Source organism: Mustelus asterias, unplaced genomic scaffold, assembly GCF_964213995.1.
Source record: "Mustelus asterias unplaced genomic scaffold, sMusAst1.hap1.1 HAP1_SCAFFOLD_3324, whole genome shotgun sequence".
NCBI lineage: Eukaryota > Metazoa > Chordata > Chondrichthyes > Carcharhiniformes > Triakidae > Mustelus > Mustelus asterias.
Window position 1 is genome coordinate 8,960 of NW_027593269.1, and position 24,077 is coordinate 33,036.

The window sequence follows — 24,077 nt, forward strand, 5'->3', positions numbered from 1 at the left end:
AACTAATCCTGTTCTGTACCTGTCCTGGGAGTGTTTGATGGGGACAGTGTGGAGGGAGCTTTACTCTGTATCTAACCCCGTGCTGTACCTGTCCTGGGAGTGTTTGATGGGGGACAATGTAGAGGGAGCTTTACTCTGTATCTAACCCAGTGCTGTATCTGTCCTGGGAGTGTTTGATGAGGGATAATGTAGAGGGAGCTTTACTCTGTATCTCACCCCGTGCTGTACCTGTCCTGGGTGTGTTTGATGGGGACAGTGTAGAGGGAGCTTTACTCTGTATCTAAACCACTGCTGTACCTGTCCTGGGAGTGTTTGATGGGGACAGTGTAGAGGGAGCTTTACTCTGTATCTAACCCAGTGCTGGCCCTGTCCTGGGAGTGTTTGATGGGGGACAGTGTAGAGGGAGCTTTACTCTGTATCTAACCCCGTGCTGTACCTGTCCTGGGAGTGTTTGATGGGGACAGTGTAGAGGGAGCTTTACTCTGTATCTAACCCCGTGCTGTACCTGTCCTGGGAGTGTTTGATGGGGGACAGTGTGGAGGGAGCTTTACTCTGTATCTAACCCCGTGCTGTACCTGTCCTGGGAGTGTTTGATGGGGACAGTGTAGAGGGAGCTTTACTCTGTATCGAACCCCGTGCTGTACCTGTCCTGGGAGTGTTTGATGGGGGACAGTGTGGAGGGAGCTTTACTCTGTATCTAGCCCCGTGCTGTACCTGTCCTGGGAGTGTTTGATGGGAGTCATGATGTGGAAATGCCGGTGTTGGACTGGGGTAAACATAGTAAGGAGTCTGACAGGTGTGTTGGACTTTAACCTGGTGTTGTTAGACTCCTTACAGAGCTTGATGGGGACAGGCCGGGGACTGAGGATTCGGGTCATGGCTGACTGTGGGATCTTGCTGTGCAGAATAGCTGATAGAGCTGTGACACAAAGCTGTAAAAAGAGTCCTTGATTGGGTGAGAGGCGCTTTGGAACAATGCAGGAGAGTGGGGGGAGGGTGGGGCAAAGAGAGCTTGAAAGGAAGCAACCGTTAACAACACAAACTTTATTAAGAGAGATTCTCTCTGGCCATCTCCAGCCTCTGACAATAAAGAACTTAAAAAACACACACACACAAACGGGAGGTGACATTGTCACTGGGCTGCACGGCTCAGGGCCGTCCCCACTCCGATCACTGGCGCCTCCCTCTGCTCACTTGTAGAACTCGTGCTCCTGTTCATCTTTCTTGATGACCGTCTTGTAGGCTTTCTCAAAATCCTTGGCCAGAACGATGTAGCGATTTTCCCGCACAGCCAACATTCCAGCCTGCCGGACGTCCGAGAAGGGAAGGGAGGGTGCACAGAGACAGAGAGTCACAGGGTGCAGAGAAGGCCCTTCGGCCCATCAACAAGAACTACCACCAACTAATCCCATTTTCCTGCACCTGCCCCACATCCTTGAATGTTACAACATTCTACCCAAGACCGCAAGGAACTACAAAAGGGTCGTGAATGTAGCCCAATCCATCACGCAAACCAGCCTCCCATCCATTGACTCTGTCTACACTTCCCGCTGCCTCGGGAAAAGCAGCCGGCATAATTAAGGACCCCACGCACCCCGGACATTCTCTCTTCCACCTTCTTCCATCGGGAAAAAGATACAAAAGTCTGAGGTCACGTACCAACCGACTCAAGAACAGCTTCTTCCCTGCTGCTGTCAGACTTTTGAATGGACCTACCTTGCATTAAGTTGATCTTTCTCTACACCCTAGCTATGACTGTAACACTACACTCTGCACTCTCTCCTTTCCTTCTCTATGAACGGTATGCTTTGTCTGTATAGCGCACAAGAAACAATACTTTTCACTGTATGTTAATACATGTGACAATAATAAATCAAATCTAAAATTTCAAGTTCTCATCCGGATATTTGTTAAAAGTTGTAAGGTTTCCAGTCCCCACTAACTTCCCAGGCTGCGCATCCCACATTCCCACCACCGAGTGAATACGTTTTTTCTCAAATCCCCTCTGAATCTCCTGCCCCTCCCCTAAAACTGTGCCCCCTCGTGACTGACCCCTCAACCCAGGGGAACAGCTAGTTCTTTTAATATAGTTTATGAGTGTCACAAGGCAGGCCTACATTAACACTGCAATGAAGTTACTGTGAAAGTCCTCTAGTCGCCACACTCCAGCGCCTGTTCGGGTGACACTGAGGGAGAATTTAGCACGGCCAATGCACCCTAACCTGCACGTCTTTCAGACTGTGGGAGGAAACCGGAGCACCCGGAGAAAACCCACGCAGACATGGGGAGAACATGCAGACTCTACACACACAGTGACCCGAGCCAGGAATCGAACCTGGGTCCCTGGCGCTGTGAGGCAGCAGCGCTAACCACTGTGTCACCGTGCCCCCGGGAATCGAACCCGGGTCCCTGGCGCTGTGAGGCAGCAGCGCTAACCACTGTGTCACCGTGCCCCCGGGAATCGAACCCGGGTCCCTGGCGCTGTGAGGTAGCAGCGCTAACCACTGTGTCACCGTGCCCCCGGGAATCGAACCCGGGTCCCGGGCGCTGTGAGGCAGCAGCGCTAACCACTGTGTCACCGTGCCCCCGGGAATCGAACCCGGGTCCCTGGCGCTGTGAGGCAGCAGCGCTAACCGCTGTGTCACCGTGCCCCCGGGAATGGAACCCGGGTCCCTGGCGCTGTGAGGCAGCAGTGCTAACCACTGTGTCACCGTGCCCCCGGGAATCGAACCCGGGTCCCTGGCACTGTGAGGCAGCAGCGCTAACCACTGTGTCACCGTGCCCCCGGGAATGGAACCCGGGTCCCTGGCGCTGTGAGGCAGCAGCGCTAACCACTGTGTCACCGTGCCCCCGGGAATCGAACCCGGGTCCCTGGCGCTGTGAGGCAGCAGCACTAACCACTGTGTCACCGTGCCCCCGGGAATCGAACCCGGGTCCCTGGCGCTGTGAGGCAGCAGCGCTAACCACTGTGCCACCGTGCCCCTGGGAATCGAACCCGGGTCCCTGGCGCTGTGAGGCAGCAGCGCTAACCACTGTGCCACCGTGCCCCCGGGAATCGAACCCGGGTCCCTGGCGCTGTGAGGCAGCAGCGCTAACCACTGTGTCACCGTGCCCCCGGGAATCGAACCCGGGTCCCTGGCGCTGTGAGGCAGCAGCGCTAACCACTGTGCCACCGTGCCCCTGGGAATCGAACCCGGGTCCCTGGCGCTGTGAGGCAGCAGCGCTAACCACTGTGCCACCGTGCCCCCGGGAATCGAACCCGGGTCCCTGGCGCTGTGAGGCAGCAGCGCTAACCACTGTGCCACCGTGCCCCCGGGAATCGAACCCGGGTCCCTGGCGCTGTGAGGCAGCAGTGCCAATCATTGTGCCACCGTGCCCCCGGGAATCGAACCCGGGTCCCTGGCGCTGTGAGGCAGCAGCGCTAACCACTGTGCCACCGTGCCCCCGGGAATCGAACCCGGGTCCCTGGCGCTGTGAGGCAGCAGAGCTAACCACTGTGTCACCGTGCCCCCGGGAATCGAACCCGGGTCCCTGGCGCTGTGAGGCAGCAGCGCTAACCACTGTGTCACCGTGCCCCCGGGAATCGAACCCGGGTCCCTGGCGCTGTGAGGCAGCAGTGCTAACCACTGTGTCACCGTGCCCCCGGGAATCGAACCCGGGTCCCTGGCACTGTGAGGCAGCAGTGCCAATCATTGTGCCACCTTAAACATGGCTGTGGCTGTCTGAACTCCCCTCAATTCCACCCAGGAAGTCCCCTCGGTCTCTGTGCTTCCCGACAGACTGTTACTGTTGGAGTGATTCGGTTACGGGGACAAACACAGATGTCCCTCACCACTCCTGCCCCACCTGGTATTTTGTCACTAATCCTCCATGTCTATTGTGACGTTAAACTGTCGTGGCCTTGGATTTGAATTTAACACCTGGAGCGCATTCCCTTTTGTATCAGGTACTGACACACCTCAATCTACACCCCCAGCTTCAATTACACTCTCAACTCAGCATTGTTCACCCAGCTACTTACTTTCTCTCTCTCTCAGCCTGGGGCAGATATTTCCAAATGCCTCTCAACTTCCTGTTCCGACCTTCTGCCTGTTTTAAGAATCTGTCCTTTACGCCAAGTTTATCAGTTTAAAATCCTGTTCTGTATCCTTGGGAACCTGTTTTCTCTGGAGCAGAGAACGCGGAGGGCGGGGGAAACATGATCGACGTGCATATTATGAGCGGTATGGACAGGGTGAGTAGGGGGTGGCGCAGTGGTTAGCGCTGCTGCCTCACAGCGCCAGGGACCCGGGTTCGATTCCCGGGGGCACGGTGACACAGTGGTTAGCGCTGCTGCCTCACAGCGCCAGGGACCCGGGTTCGATTCCCGGGGGCACGGTGACACAGTGGTTAGCACTGCTGCCTCACAGCGCCAGGGACCTGGGTTCGATTCCCGGGGGCACGGTGACACAGTGGTTAGCACTGCTGCCTCACAGCGCCAGGGACCCGGGTTCGATTCCCGGGGGCACGGTGACACAGTGGTTAGCACTGCTGCCTCACAGCGCCAGGGACCCGGGTTCGATTCCCGGGGGCACGGTGGCACAGTGGTTAGCACTGCTGCCTCACAGCGCCAGGGACCTGGGTTCGATTCCCGGGGGCACGGTGACACAGTGGTTAGCACTGCTGCCTCACAGCGCCAGGGACCCGGGTTCGATTCCCGGGTGCACGGTGGCACAGTGGTTAGCACTGCTGCCTCACAGCGCCAGGGACCCGGGTTCGATTCCCGGGGGCACGGTGACACAGTGGTTAGCGCTGCTGCCTCACAGCGCCAGGGACCCAGGTTCGATTCCCGGGGGCACGGTGACACAGCGGTTAGCACTGCTGCCTCACAGCGCCAGGGACCCGGGTTCGATTCCCGGGGGCACGGTGACACAGTGGTTAACACTGCTACCTCACAGCGCCAGGGACCCGGGTTCGATTCCCGGGGGCACGGTGACACAGTGGTTAACACTGCTGCCTCACAGCGCCAGGGACCCGGGTTCGATTCCCGGGGGCACGGTGACACAGTGGTTAACACTGCTACCTCACAGTGCCAGGGACCCGGGTTCCATTCCCGGGGGCACGGTGACACAGTGGTTAGCGCTGCTGCCTCACAGCGCCAGGGACCCGGGTTCGATTCCCGGGGGCACGGTGACACAGTGGTTAGCGCTGCTGCCTCTCAGCGCCAGGGACCCGGGTTCGATTCCCGGGGGCACGGTGACACAGTGGTTAGCGCTGCTGCCTCACAGCGCCAGGGACCCGGGTTCGATTCCCGGGGGCACGGTGACACAGTGGTTAGCGCTGCTGCCTCACAGTGCCAGGGACCCGGGTTCCATTCCCGGGGGCACGGTGACACAGTGGTTAGCACTGCTGCCTCACAGCGCCGGGGACCCGGGTTCGATTCCCGGGGGCACGGTGACACAGTGGTTAGCGCTGCTGCCTCACAGTGCCAGGGACCCGGGTTCGATTCCCGGTGACACAGTGGTTAGCGCTGCTGCCTCACAGTGCCAGGGACCCGGGTTCCATTCCCGGGGGCACGGTGACACAGTGGTTAGCACTGCTGCCTCACAGCGCCAGGGACCCGGGTTCGATTCCCGGGGGCACGGTGACACAGTGGTTAGCACTGCTGCCTCACAGCGCCAGGGACCCGGGTGCTGGTTAGGGTGCATTGGCAATGCTAAATTCTCCCTCAGTGTTACCCGAACAGGAGCCGGAGAGTGGCGACTAGGGGATTTTCACAGTAACTTCATTGCAGTGTTAATGTAAACCTATTTGTGACACTAATAAATAAATAAACCATAACAAAGGTTCTAGAGTCAGCGAAGGGTGACCACGATCAAAGGGAGGCAGAAACCATACGGACAACTCTGCACAAGGCTCAGTGCTGAGGGAGTGCCGCACTGTCAGAGGGTCAGTGCTGAGGGAGTGCCGCACTGTCAGAGGGTCAGTACTGAGGGAGTGCCGCACTGTCAGAGGGTCAGTACTGAGGGAGTGCCGCACTGTCAGAGGGTCAGTGCTGAGGGAGTGCCGCACTGTCAGAGGGTCAGTGCTGAGGGAGTGCCGCACTGTCAGAGGGTCAGTACTGAGGGAGTGCCGCACTGTCAGAGGGTCAGTACTGAGGGAGTGCCGCACTGTCAGAGGGTCAGTGCTGAGGGAGTTCTGCACTGTCAGAGGGCCAGTACTGAGGGAGTGCCACACTGTCAGAGGGTCAGTACTGAGGGAGTGCCGCACTGTCAGAGGGTCAGTACTGAGGGAGTGCCGCACTGTCAGAGGGTCAGTACTGAGCGAGCGCCGCACTGTCAAAAAGTCAACACTGAGGGAGTGCCGGGAATGAAGAGAGAGACAGTAATTACAGCAGGGGAACAATGCTGAATTGTGAGCGAGGTATTTAAGCTTGGGGGTAGATTGGGTCGAGTCCAATAAACATTCCTACAACATAGACTATGTAAAGTTAAAGCACATGGGATCGCGGGTAATGTCTCGAGACGGATAGAAAGCTGGTTAGCAGATAGGGAGCAATGAGTTGGCATAAATGGGTCTTGTTCTGATTGGCAGTCAGTGACTAGTGGGGTTCCGCGGGGATCTGTGCGAGGACCCCAACTGTTCACATTATATATAAATGATCTGGAAGATTTGAATACATTTGAATGTATTAACTCCAAATTTGCAGATGATACAAAGTTGGGTGGGAGGGTGAGCTGTGAGGAGGATGCAGAGATGCTTCAGTGTGATTTGGACAGGCTGAGTGTGTGGGTATCTGCATGGCAGATGCAGCATAATGTGGATAAATGTGAGGTTATCCACTTTGGTAGCAATAATAGGAAGACAGATTATTACTTGAATGGGTGTAAATTGAGAGAGGTGGATACTCAGCGAGACCTTGGTGTCCTCGTGCATCAGTCGCTGAGAGTAAGCGTGCAGGTACAGCAGGCAGTGAAGAAGGCAAATGGTATGTTGGCCTTCATAGCGAGGGGATTTGAGTATCGGGATAGGGATGTTTTGCTGCAATTGTACAGGGCGTTGGTGAGGCCACACCTGGAGTATTGTGTGCAGTTTTGGTGTCCTTATCTGAGGAAGGATGTCCTTGCTATAGAGGGAGTACAGTGAAGGTTTACCAGGCTGATTCCTGGGATGGCAGGTCTGTCACATGAGGAGAGAATAAGTGGGTTAGGATTATATTCACTGGAGTTTAGAAGAGTGAGAGGGGATCTCATAGAAACTTCTAGAATTAGAACTCCACACATTCACCACCCTCTGGGTGAAGACATTCCTCCTCCCCTCAGTTCTAAAAGGTTTGCCCCTTATCCTCAAACTCTGACCCCTAGTTCTGGACTCCCCCCACCATCGGGAACATTCTTTCTGAATCTACCCTGTCTAACCCTGTGTGAATTTTATAAGTTTCTATGAGATTCCCCTCTCACTCTTCTAAGCTCCAGTGAATATAATCCTAACCCACTTAGTCTCTCCTCATATGACAGACCTGCCATCCCAGGAATCAGCGGCACGGTGGCAGTGGTTAACATTGCAGCCTCACATCTCCAGGGACCCGGGTTCAATTCCTCTATCAGGTCACTGTCTGTGCGGAGTCTGCACGTTCTCCCCGTGTCTGCGTGGGTTTCCTCCGGGTGCTCCGGTTTCCTCCCACAGTTCTAAGATGTGCGGGTTAGGGGGATTGGCCGTGCTAAATTGCCGCTTAGGTGTCCCGGGATGCGTACGTCAGGGGGTGTAGGGGAGTAAATATGTGGGGTTATGGGGGGGATTGTGGTCGGTGCAGACACGATGGGCCGAATGGCCTCCTTCTGCACTGTAGGGTTTCTATACACCTTCGCTGCGCTCCCTCTATAGCAAGGACATCCTTCCTCAGATAAGGAGACCAAAACTGCACACAATACTCCAGGTGTGGCCTCACCAACGCCCTGTACAATTGCAGCAAAACATCCCTATCCCTGTACTCAAACCCTCTCGCTATGAAGGCCAACATATCATTTGCCTTCTTTACTGCCTGCTGTACCTGCACGCCTGCTTTCAGCGACTGATGCACGAGGACACAAGGTCTCGCTGAGTATCCGCCTCTCTCAATTTACACCCATTCAAATAATAATCTGTCTATTATTGCTACCAAAGTGGATAACTACAGTTAGTAGTCGTGGCGGGTATAATGTTGTATTTTAAAAAGCGTTTAGACAGTTACATGGGTAAGATGTGCAGAGGGACATGGGCCAAACGCAGGTAATTGGGACTGGCTTCCTTTATAAAAACATGGGTGGCCATGGACAAGTTGGGCCGAAGGGCCTGTTTCCATGCTGGAAACCTCTGACTCGAAGAAATTAGATATAGCTCTTAGGGGTAAAGGGATATTGGGGGGAATCAGGATGTTGAATTCGATGATCAGCCATGATTATAATGAATGGTGAAGCAGGCTCGAAGGGCAGAATGGCCTCCTCCTTCTTCAAGTCTCTATGTAAAGAACTCCCGGCCCTCTTTCCTGAACGCCTCGATTCAATCTCCCCTTCTCTGCTCCGAGGGGGACGACCCCAGCTTCCCCCCCCGTCTCTCCGCATGAACTGAACCCCCTCCTCGTCCCCGGGACACGTTCCCGTAAATCTCCTCGGCAGCCTCTCTCCGAGAGCCGGCCTTGCTTTCTGAAGAGCGCGGTGCCCAGGACTGAGACTCAACACCCAAGTTGGAGGCCAACCGCCAACTCGGAGAACGAATCCACACTCACCTCCTGGCAGATAGAGTTGATGTCAGCTCCTGAAATCTTGTCTGGCCGTGCGATATCTGTCCAGCTGCGTTAAGGACGCAGCAACGGAGATTCATTTCACGATCGAGGCAGTTGGTTCGGCCTGGCAGCCACATCACCACAAAGGGGGCAGAGTGAAGGCTCTCGCGCAGCCCCATGGAGACACCTCCAGCCCAAAACAAACAACACGTTAGGTCGGGAGTGCCGCACTGTCAGAGGGTCAGTGCTGAGGGAGTGCCGCACTGTCAGAGGGTCAGTGCTGAGGGAGTGCCGCACTGTCAGAGGGTCAGTGCTGAGGGAGTGCCGCACTGTCAGAGGGTCAGTGCTGAGGGAGTGCCGCACTGTCAGAGGGTCAGTGCCGCACTGTCAGAGGGTCAGTGCTGAGGGAGTGCCGCACTGTCAGAGGGTCAGTGCTGAGGGAGTGCCGCACTGTCAGAGGGTCAGTACTGAGGGAGTGCCGCACTGTCAGAGGGTCAGTGCTGAGGGAGTGCCGCACTGTCAGAGGGTCAGTGCTGAGGGAGTGCCGCACTGTCAGAGGGTCAGTGCTGAGGGAGTGCCGCACTGTCAGAGGGTCAGTGCTGAGGGAGTGCCGCACTGTCAGAGGGTCAGTACTGAGGGAGTGCCGCACTGTCAGAGGGTCAGTACTGAGGGAGTGCCGCACTGTCAGAGGGTCAGTGCTGAGGGAGTGCCGCACTGTCAGAGGGTCAGTGCTGAGGGAGTGCCACACTGTCAGAGGGTCAATGCTGAGGGAGTGCCGCACTGTCAGAGGGTCGGTGCTGAGGGGGTGCTGCACTGTCAGAGGGTCGGTGCTGAGGGAGTGCCGCACTGTCAGAGGGTCAGTACTGAGGGAGTGCCGCACTGTCAGAGGGTCAGTGCTGAGGGAGTGCCGCACTGTCAGAGGGTCAGTGCTGAGGGAGTGCCGCACTGTCAGAGGGTCAGTGCTGAGGGAGTGCCGCACTGTCAGAGGGTCAGTACTGAGGGAGTGCCGCACTGTCAGAGGGTCAGTACTGAGGGAGTGCTGCACTGTCAGAGGGTCAGTGCTGAGGGAGTGCCGCACTGTCAGAGGGTCAGTGCTGAGGGAGTGCCGCACTGTCAGAGGGTCAGTGCTGAGGGAGTGCCGCACTGTCAGAGGGTCAGTGCTGAGGGAGTGCCGCACTGTCAGAGGGTCAGTGCTGAGGGAGTGCCGCACTGTCAGAGGGTCAGTGCTGAAGGAGTGCTGCACTGTCAGAGTGTCAGTACTGAGGGAGTGCCGCACTGTTGGAATATCCGAAGACCACAGGAGCAGAAGTAGGCCATTCGGCCCATCGAGTCTACTCTGCCATTCCACTGAGATTGTGACTGATCTAATGTGATAATCTTCAACTCCACTTTCCTGCCTTATCCCCGGAACCCTCGATTCCCTGACTGAATAAACATCTGTCTCAGCCTTGAACATTAACTCCCCGGCCTCTACCGCTCTCTGCAGTGAAGAATTCCACAGATTCACTCCCCTCAGATAAGAAATTCTTCCTCATCTCTGTCTGAACTGAGGCGACCTCCTTCCTCTGAGAGTACGCCCCTCGGGTTCTAGACTCTCGGTGTGCACGCACTCCCCCCACGCTTCGGGTCGAGCAGAATAACATTCCACAGATGGTCTTTTGGGTGCTGACGGCGCTGTATAAATGCAACTCCTTGTTAATGGACAACCCCAGGCCTGTGAGGGGTGGAGATCGAGAGTGAGGATGTTTTTTTATATTCATTCCCCGAACATGGGCCTCGCTGGCCCAGCATTTACCCCCATCCCTAACTGCCCCTTGGGAAGGGGGTGGGTGAGCCGCCATCTTGAACCCGCTGCAGTCCCCGTGTGGTGTAGGTACACCCACTGTGCTGTTAGGGAGGGGGTGCCAGGATTTTGACCCCAGCGACAGTGAAGGAACGGCCGATATATTTCCAAGTCGGGATGGTGAGTGACTCGGAGGGGAGCCTCCAGGTGGGGGTGTTCCCAGGTATCTGCTGCCCTTCTCCTTCTAGATGGCAGAGGTGGTGGGTTTGGAAGGTGCTGCCTAAGGAGCCTTGGTGAGTCGCTGCAGTGCATCTTGTAGATGGTACACACGGCTGTCACTGTGCGTCGGGGGTGGAGGGAGTGAGTGTTTGTGGTTAGCGTGTCGATCGAGCGGGGCTGCTTTGTCCTGGATGGGGTCGAGCTTCTCGAGTGTTGTTGGAGCCGCACCCATCCAGGCGAGTGGGGAGTGTTCCATCACACTCCTGACTTGTGCCGTGTAGATGGTGGACAGGCTTTGGGGAGTCAGGAGGTGAGTTACTCTCCGCAGGATTCCCAGCCTCTGACCTGCTCTGGGAGCCACAGTATTTATACAGCTGGGTCCAGCTCAGTTTCTGGTCAATGGGAACCCCCAGGATGTTGATAGTGGGGGATTCAGTGATGGGAACCCCCAGGATGTTGATAGTGGGGGATTCAGTGATGGTAACCCCCAGGATGTTGATAGTGGGGGGATTCAGTGATGGTGACCCCCCGGATGTTGATAGTGGGGGATTCAGTGATGGTGACCCCCAGGATGTTGATAGTGGGGGTTTCAGTGATGGGAACCCCCAGGATGTTGATAGTGGGGGTTTCAGTGATGGTAACCCCCAGGATGTTGATAGTGGGGGTTTCAGTGATGGTGACCCCCAGGATGTTGATAGTGGGGGATTCAGTGATGGTGACCCCCAGGATGTTGATAGTGGGGAATTCAGTGATGGGAACCCCCAGGATGTTGATAGTGGGGGATTCAGTGATGGTAACCCCCAGGATGTTGATAGTGGGGGATTCAGTGATGGTGACCCCCAGGATGTTGATAGTGGGTGTTTCAGTGATGGGAACCCCCAGGATGTTGATAGTGGGGGATTCAGTGATGGTAACCCCCAGGATGTTGATAGTGGGGAATTCAGTGATGGGAACCCCCAGGATGTTGATAGTGGGGGTTTCAGTGATGGTGACCCCCCCAGGATGTTGATAGTGGGGGTTTCAGTGATGGGAACCCCCAGGATGTTGATAGTGGGGGATTCAGTGATGGTGACCCCCAGGATGTTGATAGTGGGGGTTTCAGTGATGGTGACCCCCAGGATGTTGATAGTGGGGGATTCAGTGATAGTAACCCCCAGTGGGGGGGATTCTGCGGTCTCGAGGGTAGAGGTGAGGGTGTTTGAACTCTGCCAGGCGGTTCAGGGTCTCCCTGGCGAGGGGAAACGGGGGGTGTTTAATCGCGGGGTCCCAGCGCACCAACAGCACGGGAAGGATACAGTCCTCCAGGTCCACCTCCTCGGACAGGTTCATCTTGCCAGTGATGGTGGTGAAGATTAATCGCTTCTGGCGCCTGTCCGGCAGGGGGAACTCGATCTTCCGGTCTAGACGGCCGGGCCGGAGGAGCGCCGGATCCAGAGTGTCCGCCCGGTTTGTTGCCATGATCACCTGCGGAGGAACAGAGACGCAGAGCATGAATGGAGTGGAGTGCCGCACTGTCAGAGGGTCAGTACTGAGGGAGTGCCGCACTGTCAGAGGGTCAGTACTGAGGGAGTGCTGCACTGTCAGAGGGTCAGTACTGAGGGAGTGCCGCACTGTCAGAGGGTCAGTACTGAGGGAGTGCCGCACTGTCAGAGGGTCAGTACTGAGGGAGTGCCGCACTGTCAGAGGGTCAGTGCTGAGGGAGTGCCGCACTGTCAGAGGGTCAGTGCTGAGGGAATGCCGCACTGTCAGAGTGTCAGTACTGAGGGAGTGCCGCACTGTCAGAGTGTCAGTACTGAGGGAGTGCCGCACTGTCAGAGGGTCAGTGCTGAGGGAGTGCCGCACTGTCAGAGGGTCAGTACTGAGGGAGTGCCGCACTGTCAGAGGGTCAGTGCTGAGGGAGTGCCGCACTGTCAGAGGGTCAGTACTGAGGGAGTGCCGCACTGTCAGAGTGTCAGTACTGAGGGAGTGCCGCACTGTCAGAGGGTCAGTGCTGAGGGAGTGCCGCACTGTCAGAGGGTCAGTGCTGAGGGAGTGCCGCACTGTCAGAGAGTCAGTGCTGAGGGAGTGCCGCACTGTCAGAGGGTCAGTACTGAGGGAGTGCCGCACTGTCAGAGGGTCAGTACTGAGGGAGTGCCGCACTGTCAGAGGGTCAGTGCTGAGGGAGTGCCGCACTGTCAGAGGGTCAGTGCTGAGGGAGTGCCGCACTGTCAGAGGGTCAGTACTGAGGGAGTGTTACACTGTCAGAGGGTCAGTGCTGAGGGAGTGCTGCACTGTCAGAGGGTCAGTACTGAGGGAGTGCCGCACTGTCAGAGGGTCAGTACTGAGGGAGTGCCGCACTGTCAGAGGGTCAGTACTGAGGGAGTGCCGCACTGTCAGAGGGTCAGTGCAGAGGGAGTGCCGCACTGTCAGAGGGTCAGTGCTGAGGGAGTGCCGCACTGTCAGAGGGTCAGTGCTGAGGGAGTGCCGCACTGTCAGAGGGTCAGTACTGAGGGAGTGCCGCACTGTCAGAGGGTCAGTGCTGAGGGAGTGCCGCACTGTTAGAGGGTCAGTGCTGAGGGAGTGCCGCACTGTCAGAGGGTCAGTGCTGAGGGAGTGCCGCACTGTCAGAGGGTCAGTGCTGAGGGAGTGCCGCACTGTCAGAGGGTCAGTGCTGAGGGAGTGCCGCACTGTCAGAGGGTCAGTGCTGAGGGAGTGCCGCACTGTCAGAGGGTCAGTACTGAGGGAGTGCCGCACTGTCAGAGGGTCAGTGCTGAGGGAGTGCCGCACTGTCAGAGAGTCAGTGCTGAGGGAGTGCCGCACTGTCAGAGGGTCAGTACTGAGGGAGTGCCGCACTGTCAGAGGGTCAGTACTGAGGGAGTGCCGCACTGTCAGAGGGTCAGTGCTGAGGGAGTGCCGCACTGTCAGAGGGTCAGTGCTGAGGGAGTGCCGCACTGTCAGAGGGTCAGTGCTGAGGGAGTGCCGCACTGTCAGAGGGTCAGTACTGAGGGAGTGTTACACTGTCAGAGGGTCAGTGCTGAGGGAGTGCTGCACTGTCAGAGGGTCAGTACTGAGGGAGTGTCGCACTGTCAGAGGGTCAGTGCTGAGGGAGTGCCGCACTGTCAGAGGGTCAGTACTGAGGGAGTGCCGCACTGTCAGAGGGTCAGTGCTGAGGGAGTGCCGCACTGTCAGAGTGGCTGTCTTCCAGAGTGAGACATTAAGCCCTGGCTGTGTCTGCCCTGTGGGGGTGGGTGTAAAAGATCCCCAGAGAAGGATGCAGGAGTGAAGTGAGGGACACTGGCCATCATCACCCTCAAATCTATGGGATCCTACTGTGCGAAAATTGGGATCTACCAACGAAGCAGAGGCAGGCCCTTCCCTGCACATCGACCCCACCCTCCCCCGGGTCTGGGTGTCGGGGGAGGGAGGGGTTGGACATTCCCTGGACGGGTTCATGGCCATGTTCAGATGAGGGGACATGTCTGTCACTCTGAGCTGTGAATATTTGGAATGCTCCCACCTAGAGGGCCGGTCACTGAGAACATTCCGGACTGTCGGGGTGCGATATCGCTGGATTTAATTTTTACATTGCTGATGCGAGCTTCTTTCTGAGGGAGTGCCGAGGCGATGGCGGAGGAGGGAGTGTCTCCAGCAGCCGAGTGCAGCTCTTCAATCCGAGGTCGGGCGGAGAGGGACAGTGCGAACCCTCGGAGAGGCAGCACAGCGATCACAGGATCACAGACAACAGCACCACCCACTGAGGGAATGCTGACACAGTCACTGCCAACAGCCCAGCAAGAAAGCTCCGGAAGCTTCGCCAAGGAGCAAACACTGCCACTTTGTAATCTGATACAGGGAATGACTCACTCACTGTAACCTGCACCCACCCTCCCTATCTCCACATCCACCTCCAGCCCCTACACCTCTCCCTATCTCTACATCCACCTCCAGCCCCGACACCCCTCCCTATCTCTGTAACCTCCTCCAGCCCCGACACCCCTCCCTATCTCTGTAACCTCCTCCAGCCCCGACACCCCTCCCTATCTCTACATCCACCTCCAGCCCCTACACCTCGCCCTATCTCTACATCCACCTCCAGCCCCGACACCCCTCCCTATCTCTGGAACCTCCTCCAGCCCCGACACCCCTCCCTATCTCTGTAACCTCCTCCAGCCCCGACACCCCTCCCTATCTCTGTAACCTCCTCCAGCCCCTACACCCCTCCCTATCTCTGTAACCTCCTCCAGCCCCTACACCCCCTCCCTATCTCTGTAACCTCCTCCAGCCCCGACACCCCTCCCTATCTCTGTAACCTCCTCCAGCCCCTACACCCCTCCCTATCTCTGTAACCTCCTCCAGCCTCGACACCCCTCCCTATCTCTGTAACCTCCTCCAGCCCTGACACCCCTCCCTATCTCTGTAACCTCCTCCAGCCCCGACACCCCTCCCTATCTCTGTAACCTCCTCCAGCCCCTACACCCCTCCCTATCTCTGTAACCTCCTCCAGCCCCTACACCCCTCCCTATCTCTGTAACCTCCTCCAGCCCCGACACCCCTCCCTATCTCTGTAACCTCCTCCAGCCCCGACACCCCTCCCTATCTCTGTAACCTCCTCCAGCCCCGACACCCCTCCTTAATCTCTGTAACCTCCTCCAGCCCCTACACCCCTCCCTATCTCTGTAACCTCCTCCAGCTCGACACCCCTCCCTATCTCTGTAACCTCCTCCAGCCCCTACACCCTCTCCCTATCTCTACATCCACCTCCAGCCCCGACACCCCTCCCTATCTCTACATCCACCTCCAGCCCCTACACCCCTCCCTATCTCTACATCCACCTCCAGCCCCTACACCCCTCCCTATCTCTACATCCACCTCCAGCCCCTACACCCCTCCCTATCTCTACATCCACCTCCAGCCCCTACACCCCTCCCTATCTCTACATCCACCTCCAGCCCCTACACCTCTCCCTATCTCTGTAACCTCCTCCAGCCCCTACACCCCTCCCTATCTCTACATCCACCTCCAGCCCCGACACCCCTCCCTATCTCTGTAACCTCCTCCAGCCCCTACACCCCTCCCTATCTCTGTAACCCCCTCCAGCCCCTACACCTCTCCCTATCTCTGTAACCTCCTCCAGCCCCTACACCCCTCCCTATCTCTGTAACCTCCTCCAGCCCCTACACCCCTCCCTATCTCTGTAACCTCCTCCAGCCCTGACACCTCTCCCTATCTCTACATCCACCTCCAGCCCCTACACCCCTCCCTATCTCTGTAACCTCCTCCAGTCCCTACACCCCTCCATATCTCTGTAACCTCCTCCAGTCCCTACACCCCCTCCCTATCTCTGTAACCTCCTCCAGCCCCTACACCCCCTCCCTATCTCTACATCCACCTCCAGCCCCTGCACCTCTCCCTATCTCTGTAACCTCCTCCAGCCCCTACACCCCCTTCCCATCTCTGTAACCTCCTCCAGCCCCTACACCCCTCCCGATATCTGTAACCTCCTCCAGCCCCTACACCCCTCCCTATCTCTGTAACCTCATCCAGCCCCTACACCCCCTCCCCATCTCTGTAACCTCCTCCAGCCCCTACACCCCTCCCTATCTCTGTAACCTCCTCCAGGCCCTACACCCCCTCCCTATCGCTGTAACCTCCTCCAGCCCCTCCACCCCCTCCCTATCTCTGTAACCTCATCCAGCCCCCACATCCCTCCCTCTCTCTGTAACCTCCTCCAGCCCCTACACTCCTCCCTATCTCTGTAACCTCCTCCAGCCCCTACACCCCTCCCTATCTCTGTAACCTCATCCAGCCCCTATACCTCTCCCTATCTCTGTAACCTCCTTCAGCCCCTACACCCCTCCCTATCTCTGTAACCTCATCCAGCCCCTACACCCCCTCCCCATCTCTGTAACCTCCTCCAGCCCCTCCCTATCTCTGTAACCTCCTCCAGCCCCTACAACCCTCCCTATCTCTGTAACCTCCTCCAGCCCCTACACCCCTCCCTATCTCTGTAACCTCATCCAGCCCCTACACCCCCTCCCTATCTCTGTAACCTCCTCCAGCCCCTCCCTATCTCTGTAACCTCCTCCAGCCCCTACACCCCTCCCTATCTCTGTAACCTCCTCCAGCCCCTACACCCCCTCCCTATCGCTGTAACCTCCTCCAGCCCCTACACCCCCTCCCTATCGCTGTAACCTCCTCCAGCCCCTACACCCCCTCCCTATCGCTGTAACCTCCTCCAGCCCCTACGCCCCTCCCTATCTCTATATCCTCCTTCAGCCCCTATACCCCTCCCTATCTCTGTAACCTCCTCCAGCCCCTCCACCCCCTCCCTATCTCTGTAACCTCCTCCAGCCCCTATACCCCTCCCTATCTCTGTAACCTCCTCCAGCCCCTATACCCCTCCCTATCTCTGTAACCTCCTCCAGCCCCGACAACCCTCCCTATCTCTGCAACCTCCTCCAGCCCCGACAACCCCTCCCTATCTCTGTAACCTCCTCCAGCCCCTACACCCCTCCCCATCTCTGTAACCCACACCTCGGTCATGCCCGTACCTTAACATTCACATTCTGGTCAAATCCGTCCATCTGGTTTAGGAGTTCAAGAAGGATTCTCTGTACTTCCCGATCCGCTGTAACACAATGAATAACACAGGCACTTGAGTTTGAGTTATAAGGAGAGGCTGGATAGACCTGGACTTTTTTCTCTGGAGCGTAGGAGGCTGAGGGGTGATCTTATAGAGGTCCATAACATAATGAGGGGCACAGACAAGGTAGATCGTCAATATCTTTTCCCAAAGGTAGGGGAGTCTAAAACTAGAGGGCATAGGTTTAAGGGGAGAGGGGAGAGATACAAAAGGATCCAGAGGGGCAATTTTTTCACACAGAAGATGGTGAGTGTCTGGAACAAGCTGCCAGAGGTAGTAGTAGAGGCGGGTACAATTTTGTCTTTTAAAAAGCATTTAGACAGTTACATGGGTAAGATGGGTACAGAGGGATATGGACCAAACACGGGCAATTGGGACTAGCTAAGGGGTTAAAAAGAAAGGCGGCATGGACAAGTTGGGCCGAAGGGCCTGTTTCCATGCTGTAAACCTCGATGACTTTACTCATCGCAGAGTTACACCAACCTGCATTTACACAGCACCTTTCACTCTGTAAACACTCAAAGTGCTCCAATCAAAATACATCATCAGATAGCAGGGGCAGGCGAGCACAACCGCTTCTACAGAGCGTCTGGAAGGATCGAGAGAGCAAGAAAGAGGGAGAGAGGAGTGAGAGGAGAGAGGGACAGACTGAAAGCCAGAGAGGGAGGGAGTGAGAGGCAAGGGAGATGGAGAAGGAGGGGGGGGGGTTGGCGGTTTAGGGAGGGAATTCCAGAGCTTAAGGTCCCCCCCCAGGCAGCTGAAGGCACGGCCGCCAATGGCGGAGCGATGGGAATCGGGGGATGCTCAAGAGGCCGGAATTGGAGGAGCGCAGAGATCTCAGAGGGTCATGGGATTGGAGGAGCTACAGAGATAGGGAGGGGTGTAGGGGCTGGAGGAGGTTACAGAGATAGGGAGGGGCGTAGAGGCTGGAGGAGGTTATAGAGATAGGGAGGGGTGTAGGGGCTGGAGGAGGTTATAGAGATAGGGAGGGGTGCAGGAGCTGGAGGAGGTTACAGAGATAGGGAGGGGTGTTGGGGCTGGAGGAGGTTACAGAGATAGGGAGGGGTGTAGGGGCTGGAGCGGGGTTACAGAGATAGGGAGGGGTGTAGGGGCTGGAGGAGGTTATAGAGTTAGGGAGGGTTGTAGGGGCTGGAGGAGGTTATAGAGATAGGGAGGGGTGTAGGGGCTGGAGGAACTTACAGAGATAGGGAGGGGTGTAGGGGCTGGAGGAGATTGCTGTGATTTGGGGAGGGGATGTCGGGGCTGGAGGAGATTGCTGTGATTTGGGGAGGGAGTGACGGGTTTGGAGGAGATTACTGTGATTTGGGGAGGGGGTGTTGGGGCTGGGGGAGATTGCTGTGATTTGGGGAGGGGGTGTTGGAGCTGGGGGAGATTGCTGTGATTTGGGGAGGGGGTGTCGGGGCTGGAAAAGATTGCTGTGATTTGGGGAGGGGGTGTTGGGGCTGGGGGAGATTGCTGTGATTTGGGGAGGGTGTGTCGGGGCTGGAGGAGATTGCTGTGATTTGAGGAGGGGGCGTCGGGGCTGGGGGAGATTGCTGTGATTTGGGGAGGGTGTGTCGGGGCTGGAGGAGATTGCTGTGATTTGGGGAGGGGGTGTCGGGGCTGGAGGAGATTGTTGTGATTTGGGGAGGGGGTGTCGGGTCTGGAGGAGATTGGTGTGATTTGGGGAGGGTGTGTCGGGGCTGGAGGAGATTGCTGTGATTTGGGGAGGGTGTGTCGGGACTGGAGGAGATTGCTGTGATTTGGGGAGGGTGTGTCGGGGCTGGAGGAGATTGCTGTGATTTGGGGAGTGGGTGTTGGGGCTGGAGGAGATTGCTGTGATTTGGGGAGGGTGTGTCGGGACTGGAGGAGATTGCTGTGATTTGGGGAGGGTGTGTCGGGGCTGGAGGAGATTGCTGTGATTTGGGGAGGGGGCGTTTGGGCTGGAGGAGATTGCTGTGATTTGGGGAGGGGGTGTCGGGGCTGGAGGAGATTGCTGTGATTTGAGGAGGGGGCGTCGGGGCTGGGGGAGATTGCTGTGATTTGGGGAGGGTGTGTCGGGGCTGGAGGAGATTGCTGTGATTTGGGGAGGGGGTGTCGGGGCTGGAGGAGATTGTTGTGATTTGGGGAGGGTGTGTCGGGGCTGGAGGAGATTGCTGTGATTTGGGGAGGGTGTGTCAGGACTGGAGGAGATTGCTGTGATTTGGGGAGGGTGTGTCGGGGCTGGAGGAGATTGTTGTGATTTGGGGAGGGGGTGTCGGGTCTGGAGGAGATTGTTGTGATTTGGGGAGTGGGTGTCGGGGCTGGAGGAGATTGTTGTGATTTGGGGAGGGGGTGTCGGGTCTGGAGGAGATTGCTGTGATTTGGGGAGGGGGCGTCGGGGCTGGAGGAGATTGCTGTGATTTGGGGAGGGGGTGGGATTATATAAAAGGGTTGCCGATTGGTTTAGGAGCTGATCACATGATTTGGTGGTGATGTTGTTAGGGTGTTGCACAGGCTGCCGTTTACTCTGTGTCCTCTGGAGGCAGCTGCTGCTTTGAATAATTGTCTTGTTGTTAGCTTGAATCTACGTGTGCAAACCACATCCTTTGATTTAAAACCCACAACCCCAAACGTAGTTAGCACACGATAGGATTTGGGAGTACAGTCTCTCTCTCCGTTGCCTCGGGGTTTCTGGAGCTGTACACCTGCAGCTGGCAGTAGTTTGTCGAGGGGTTGATGGCGGGGCTGATGGAGGGCGGGCTCTTCTCATACCTCCTGTCTGGGCGTCGAAACGCTTGGTGGCGATGGCATCAATCTCGTCTATGAAGATGATGGCAGGGGCGTTCTCTTTTGCCAGTCTGAAGACATCTCTGACCATCCGAGGACCCTCCCCCAGGTATTTCTGTACAAACTCCGAGCCCACCACACGGATAAAAGCAGCTGCGGGTAAACGGGAGAGAGGCAACAGCAAACACATCACATGGTATCGTCAATATAGCAACAGGAGGAGGCCATTCAGCCCCTCGAGCCTGTTACACAGGAACAGGAGGCCATTCAGCCCCTCGAGCCTGTTACACAGGAACAGGAGGCCATTCAGCCCCTCGAGCCTGTTACACAGGAACAGGAGGCCATTCAGCCCCTCGAGCCTGTTACACAGGAACAGGAGGCCATTCAGCCCCTCGAGCCTGTTACACAGGAACAGGAGGCCATTCAGCCCCTCGAGCCTGTTACACAGGAACAGGAGGCCATTCAGCCCCTCGAGCCTGTTACACAGGAACAGGAGGCCATTCAGCCCCTCGAGCCTGTTACACAGGAACAGGAGGCCATTCAGCCCCTCGAGCCTGTTACACAGGAACAGGAGGAGGCCCCATTCAACCCCCCCTCGAGCCTGTTACACAGGAACAGGAGGCCATTCAGCCCCTCGAGCCTGTTACACAGGAACAGGAGGCCATTCAGCCCCTCGAGCCTGTTACACAGGAACAGGAGGCCATTCAGCCCCTCGAGCCTGTTACACAGGAACAGGAGGAGGCCATTCAGCCCCTCGAGCCTGTTACACAGGAACAGGAGGAGGCCCCATTCAGCCCCTCGAGCCTGTTACACAGGAACAGGAGGAGGCCCCATTCAGCCCCTCGAGCCTGTTACACAGGAACAGGAGGAGGCCCCATTCAGCCCCCCTCGAGCCTGTTACACAGGAACGGAAGGAGGCCCCATTCAGCCCCTCGAGCCTGTTACACAGGAACAGGAGGAGGCCATTCAGCCCCTCGAGCCTGTTACACAGGAACAGGAGGAGGCCCCATTCAGCCCCTCGAGCCTGTTACACAGGAACAGGAGGAGGCCATTCAGCCCCTCGAGCCTGTTACACAGGAACAGGAGGAGGCCCCATTCAGCCCCTCGAGCCTGTTACACAGGAACAGGAGGAGGCCCCATTCAGCCCCTCGAGCCTGTTACACAGGAACAGGAGGAGGCCATTCAGCCCCTCGAGCCTGTTACACAGGAACAGGAGGAGGCCCCATTCAGCCCCTCGAGCCTGTTACACAGGAACAGGAGGAGGCCATTCAGCCCCTCGAGCCTGTTACACAGGAACAGGAGGAGGCCCCATTCAGCCCCTCGAGCCTGTTACACAGGAACAGGAGGAGGCCCCATTCAGCCCCTCGAGCCTGTTACACAGGAACAGGAGGAGGCCATTCAGCCCCTCGAGCCTGTTACACAGGAACAGGAGGCCATTCAGCCCCTCGAGCCTGTTACACAGGAACAGGAGGCCATTCAGCCCCTCGAGCCTGTTACACAGGAACAGGAGGCCATTCAGCCCCTCGAGCCTGTTACACAGGAACAGGAGGAGGCCCCATTCAACCCCCCCTCGAGCCTGTTACACAGGAACAGGAGGCCATTCAGCCCCTCGAGCCTGTTACACAGGAACAGGAGGCCATTCAGCCCCTCGAGCCTGTTACACAGGAACAGGAGGCCATTCAGCCCCTCGAGCCTGTTACACAGGAACAGGAGGAGGCCATTCAGCCCCTCGAGCCTGTTACACAGGAACAGGAGGAGGCCCCATTCAGCCCCTCGAGCCTGTTACACAGGAACAGGAGGAGGCCCCATTCAGCCCCTCGAGCCTGTTACACAGGAACAGGAGGAGGCCCCATTCAGCCCCCCTCGAGCCTGTTACACAGGAACGGAAGGAGGCCCCATTCAGCCCCTCGAGCCTGTTACACAGGAACAGGAGGAGGCCATTCAGCCCCTCGAGCCTGTTACACAGGAACAGGAGGAGGCCCCATTCAGCCCCTCGAGCCTGTTACACAGGAACAGGAGGAGGCCATTCAGCCCCTCGAGCCTGTTACACAGGAACAGGAGGAGGCCCCATTCAGCCCCTCGAGCCTGTTACACAGGAACAGGAGGAGGCCCCATTCAGCCCCTCGAGCCTGTTACACAGGAACAGGAGGAGGCCATTCAGCCCCTCGAGCCTGTTACACAGGAACAGGAGGAGGCCCCATTCAGCCCCTCGAGCCTGTTACACAGGAACAGGAGGAGGCCACATTCAGCCCCCCTTGAGCCTGTTGCACAGGAACAGGAGGAGGCCATTCTGCCCCTCGAGCTTGTTACACAGGAACAGGAGGAGGCCCCATTCAGCCCCTCGAGCCTGTTACACAGGAACAGGAGGAGGCCATTCAGCCCCTCGAGCCTGTTACACAGGAACAGGAGGAGGCCCCATTCAGCCCCTCGAGCCTGTTACACAGGAACAGGAGGAGGCCATTCAGCCCCTCGAGCCTGTTACACAGGAACAGGAGGAGGCCCCATTCAGCCCCTCGAGCCTGTTACACAGGAACAGGAGGAGGCCCCATTCAGCCCCTCGAGCCTGTTACACAGGAACAGGAGGAGGCCATTCAGCCCCTCGAGCCTGTTACACAGGAACAGGAGGAGGCCCCATTCAGCCCCTCGAGCCTGTTACACAGGAACAGGAGGAGGCCACATTCAGCCCCCCTTGAGCCTGTTGCACAGGAACAGGAGGAGGCCATTCTGCCCCTCGAGCTTGTTACACAGGAACAGGAGGAGGCCCCATTCAGCCCCTCGAGCCTGTTACACAGGAACAGGAGGAGGCCACATTCAGCCCCCCTTGAGCCTGTTGCACAGGAACAGGAGGAGGCCATTCTGCCCCTCGAGCCTGTTACACAGGAACAGGAGGAGGCCCCATTCAGCCCTCACCAGAGGTAACAGTTTCTCACCACCGACCCTATCGAATCATTTAATCATCTCAAACCCCCTCGATTAGACCCCCTTCCGGAATCTTCCAGACTGGGGGGAAACACAAGCCAGGTCTGTGAGATCCTGGCACGGAGTTTAACCCTTTCAGCCCCGGGGAACAGTGAGCTGCTCTCCCAGGACAAAATCGCCTTCCTGAGGGGAGGGGCTCAGACCGGGATACCGGTCAGGATGCCTGTGGCGGGGGGATCTCTCCCAGCGAGATTCCACATTAGGGATGGGGAAGGGGGCCCGAGGCCCAGCAGGATGGGTGGGGGGTTATTCTCAGTCCGGTAGCGAGGGCGCTCTCCGATATCTTGCCGCTGTACCTGTCGTGTGGTGGGCGACAGCCTTAGCCAGCATGGTCTTCCCACATCCGGGGGGTCCGTACATCAACACCCCACGCGGGGGATCGATTCCGATCTGAAAAACACCAGGACACAACTCAGCAACTACAAGGCAAGGGAACACATGATAAACGGCGGGATCCCGGGAAGCTCCGAGGGATCTCGGTGTGCCTCTACCCTGGTCCCTTAAGTAGCAGGACTAGGGGGGGCAAGGTGGTGCAGAAGGCATATGGTTAGCGCTGCTGCCTCACAGCGCCAGGGACCCGGGTTCGATTCCCGGGGGCACGGTGACACAGTGGTTAGCGCTGCTGCCTCACAGCGCCAGGGACCCGGGTTCGATTCCCGGCTTGGGTCACTGTCTGTGTGGAGTCTGCACATTCTCCCCGTGTCTGCGTGGGTTTCCTCCGGGTGCTCCTCCCACAGACTGAAAGATCATAGAATCATAGAAACCCTACAGTACAGAAAGAGGCCATTCGGCCCATTGAGTCTGCACCGACCACAATCCCACCCAGGCCCTACCCCCATATCCCTACATATTTACCCGCTAATCCCTCTAATCTACGCATCTCAAGACACTAAGGGTCAATTTTAGCATAGCCAATCAACCTAACCCGCACATCTTTGGACTGTGGGAGGAAACCGGAGCACCCG

The 24,077-nt window shown here is 57.3% G+C and overlaps 1 protein-coding gene across 1 annotated transcript; it reads right to left on the reverse strand.

Annotated features, from left to right (window-relative positions):
- Positions 1-1,024: 1,024 nt before the first annotated feature.
- Positions 1,025-23,499, reverse strand: psmc4 (proteasome 26S subunit, ATPase 4). Its single transcript, XM_078208209.1, has 6 exons — positions 23,409-23,499; positions 20,119-20,286; positions 17,273-17,349; positions 12,038-12,206; positions 8,744-8,799; positions 1,025-1,304 (listed from the first exon to the last, which is right to left on the reverse strand). The coding sequence occupies exons 1-6, from the start codon at positions 23,470-23,472 to the stop codon at positions 1,191-1,193; spliced, it is 648 nt and encodes a 215-aa protein (XP_078064335.1). The 5' UTR covers positions 23,473-23,499; the 3' UTR covers positions 1,025-1,190.
- Between the last annotated feature and the right edge of the window lie 578 nt (positions 23,500-24,077).

Excerpts from the sequence above, each read along its gene's own strand:
- psmc4 (XM_078208209.1), bottom strand. The coding sequence starts at position 23,472 with ATGTACGGACCCCCCGGATGTGGGAAGACCATGCTGGCTAAGGCTGTC. Across the intron at positions 20,287-23,408 it reads TGTCGCCCACCACACGACAG|CTGCTTTTATCCGTGTGGTG; the intron begins GTACAGCGGCAA and ends GTTTACCCGCAG. Across the intron at positions 12,207-17,272 it reads ACCAGAATGTGAATGTTAAG|GTGATCATGGCAACAAACCG; the intron begins GTACGGGCATGA and ends GTTCCTCCGCAG.